General features: G+C 40.2%; 1 protein-coding gene across 1 annotated transcript; it reads left to right on the top strand.

Annotated features, from left to right (window-relative positions):
- Positions 1-1,575: 1,575 nt before the first annotated feature.
- Positions 1,576-2,614, top strand: LOC108561312 (headcase protein-like). Its single transcript, XM_017919182.1, has one exon. The coding sequence runs from the start codon at positions 1,898-1,900 to the stop codon at positions 2,612-2,614; it is 717 nt and encodes a 238-aa protein (XP_017774671.1). The 5' UTR covers positions 1,576-1,897.
- The last annotated feature ends 100 nt before the right edge of the window (positions 2,615-2,714 follow it).

Raw genomic sequence — 2,714 nt, 5'->3', positions numbered from 1 at the left:
AAATACGTTACAAATTTGTTTATTCAAATCTTTTAAATATTTCTTTTTTAATAATTCTCTAAAAATTAAGTTTACTTTGGAAATATGCTAAATGCAGCAAGTAAATTAAGTATTTAAATATTTGTCTACTCTAAAGTGAACTTTGGTCAAATTTAATTAGTTTGAATTAAAAGTATAATTTCATAAATTAATATAGTTGGAAAATTGAGCTAAACTTTTGAATTCGTTCAATGATAATGATGTGATGATGAAAAAGTGAAGTAAACTTTAATTAAATATCTACAAATTTAGTGCATTTTAATTAGAATCAATAAAATTGAAGTATTCTAAATACGTTACAAATTTGTTTATTCAAATCTTTTAAATATTTCTTTTTTAATAATTCTCTAAAAAATAAGGAAATATTCTGCATATTTCCAAAGTAAATTACGTAATTAAATAAATGTCTACTCTAAAGTGTTCAAATTTAATATTAAAGTTATTTATTGGCATAACAGTTTTTAATTAAAAGTGTAATTTCATAAATGAATACAGTTGGAAAATTGTGATAAACTTTTGAATTCGTTCAATGATAATGATGTGATGATGAAAAAATAAAGTAAACTTTAATTAGCTAAATACGAAAGTGAAAATCATGGATTTGGAATTTTTTCATAGATTTATTTTCATTTACATTTATTAAATTTACTATTATTTAGGGATATTTATTTAGGAAATTGTACGAAAAAAAAAATTGTATTTCATTATTCTTGTATTATTGAACAAAAAAAATATAATTTTCTAGTTTTTTATACAAATTTCTAAGTAAAATTTTCCATATCAGTTGCAGGAATCTTCAATTAGTCCTTCAGCTCCGCTCGCTCTCAACAACTTCAAGTATTATCATTGTCCATTTTTTCAATGAAATTCAATTCGTTCAATGATAATGATGTGATGATGAAAAAGTGAAGTAAACTTTAATTAACTAAATACGAAAGTGAAAATCATGGATTTGGTGATTGGTGATGAATCGATTTGTGCATGATTCAAGTTCACATGATTTTGGAGGGTACGTTTTGTTTATTCTTTTTTTTTTGAGTGGGCGACGATCGATGAACCTGTGTGTGCGTCGGATGGACAGACTGATGCTCTTGCATGCATGTAACGGTCATAATTAATGTGCAAATCCTGCGTGCGTATGAAGAGAGAGAGAGTTGCAATATTATCGATTGGAAATGTTTTGTTGTAGTGTGGAAAAGGGGCATTCGCGCGCGTTTTCGAGGTGGTTGTACCCCGACGCCGGTCACGGTTGTAGAGAGTGAAATCCAGGCGGGCGGCGGTCGTGGCGGCGTCGCGACGCGCGGTCCGGGGGCGGCGCCTGCGTCGGACGCAGAAACTGAAAGTGAAAAGGGAAAAGCATCGTCGCCGGCAACATCATCGTTGTGTAAGTTTGTATGTGTATGCATATACACTTACGTAAAGGTGTGTGTGTATGAAGGCCCCCACTCCGTGGCCCCTACCTTTCGCTTTCGAGCCGCCCCTCTCGAGCACTTTCCCCGGCAATGCACACGCATTGCCCTGCAGTAGGCTGCCGAGTGAGCCGCTTGCAAGACGTGCCAAGGTCATACACCAAACATACATTTCTGTGTGTGTAAATATATATATAGAGTTACAACAACATTAGATATATATATATATTTAAAAGACATCATATAGAAATAGTACGAGGGACGTTTATTATATATTTAAAAGAAGAGACTTTGAAGAAGTAGAAGGGTTTTTGGAGCTTCGCGGTTTTTGTTCGATCGTTGCTGGACGACGATTATTATCATAGTTCTTGTTAAATTTGAGCAGTGCTACTGCTCTGGGGGGGACAAGAAGTTGTTGTTGTTTTTTTTGGAGTAGTTTCGGTTGAGGTATGGCGCCGCGACGGCATCACGTCCAAGTGCAAGGACTCCTCGGAGTGGTGGATTCCTCCGAGGAGGCAGCGGCCGGCGTGACCAGGTGCTGCGTGCCAACGGGCGACTGTCTTCGCGCCCAGCAACAGCTCAGTCCCAACAACAACGATCCGATGCTGATCTCGCTGGACGACCTGAGGGACACGGTGCGTGTGACCTGCAACAACGAGGCCTGCATCGTCGGACGATTCATGCATCGCGAATGCTTCGATCAGTGGGAGCAGACGGTGCTCGCATATCTGAAGACGTGCGGCAGGGCGAGATCGTGGTCGGAGAGGCAACGCCATCAGAACCTCTGGACGAAGAAGGGCTACGATCTTGCGTTCAAGGCGTGCGGCTGCAAGTGCGGCCGTGGACATCTGAAGAAGGATCTCGACTGGATGCCGCCGCCACCGACTAGCAACATCTTCGGACGGGTGGAAGAGATCGAGACTGGGAAGAAGAAAAAGCGCAATCGAAATCGTAATTCGCGTCCAGTTCTGGCTATATCGGCCGCTCATCATGCGGCCGTCTCCACCGTCGCCGCCCCCATCGAGGCGAGGCAGAGGACCGGAAGTCTTTCCTCGAGCACCGGGTCGTCTTCGCCACCGGCCACCTCCAGCGAACCGAGCGTCTCACCCATTCACGCGCACACCAAGAAGAAATCCAAGTTCGAGTTTGCCGACAGATCACGGTAAGTCATCTACTTCAACTAATCATCATAATATTAAGGAAATTTCTCATACTACAAAACTGAAAACTTCCCTCAATGTTACAAAATTTACTAATCAAATGCTT

Source organism: Nicrophorus vespilloides, unplaced genomic scaffold (genome assembly GCF_001412225.1).
Source record: "Nicrophorus vespilloides isolate i.1.1-1 unplaced genomic scaffold, Nicve_v1.0, whole genome shotgun sequence".
Taxonomy (NCBI): Eukaryota; Metazoa; Arthropoda; class Insecta; order Coleoptera; family Silphidae; genus Nicrophorus; species Nicrophorus vespilloides.
Note: the sequence above shows the minus strand (reverse complement) of the source record. Positions and strands in the feature narration are given on the sequence as shown.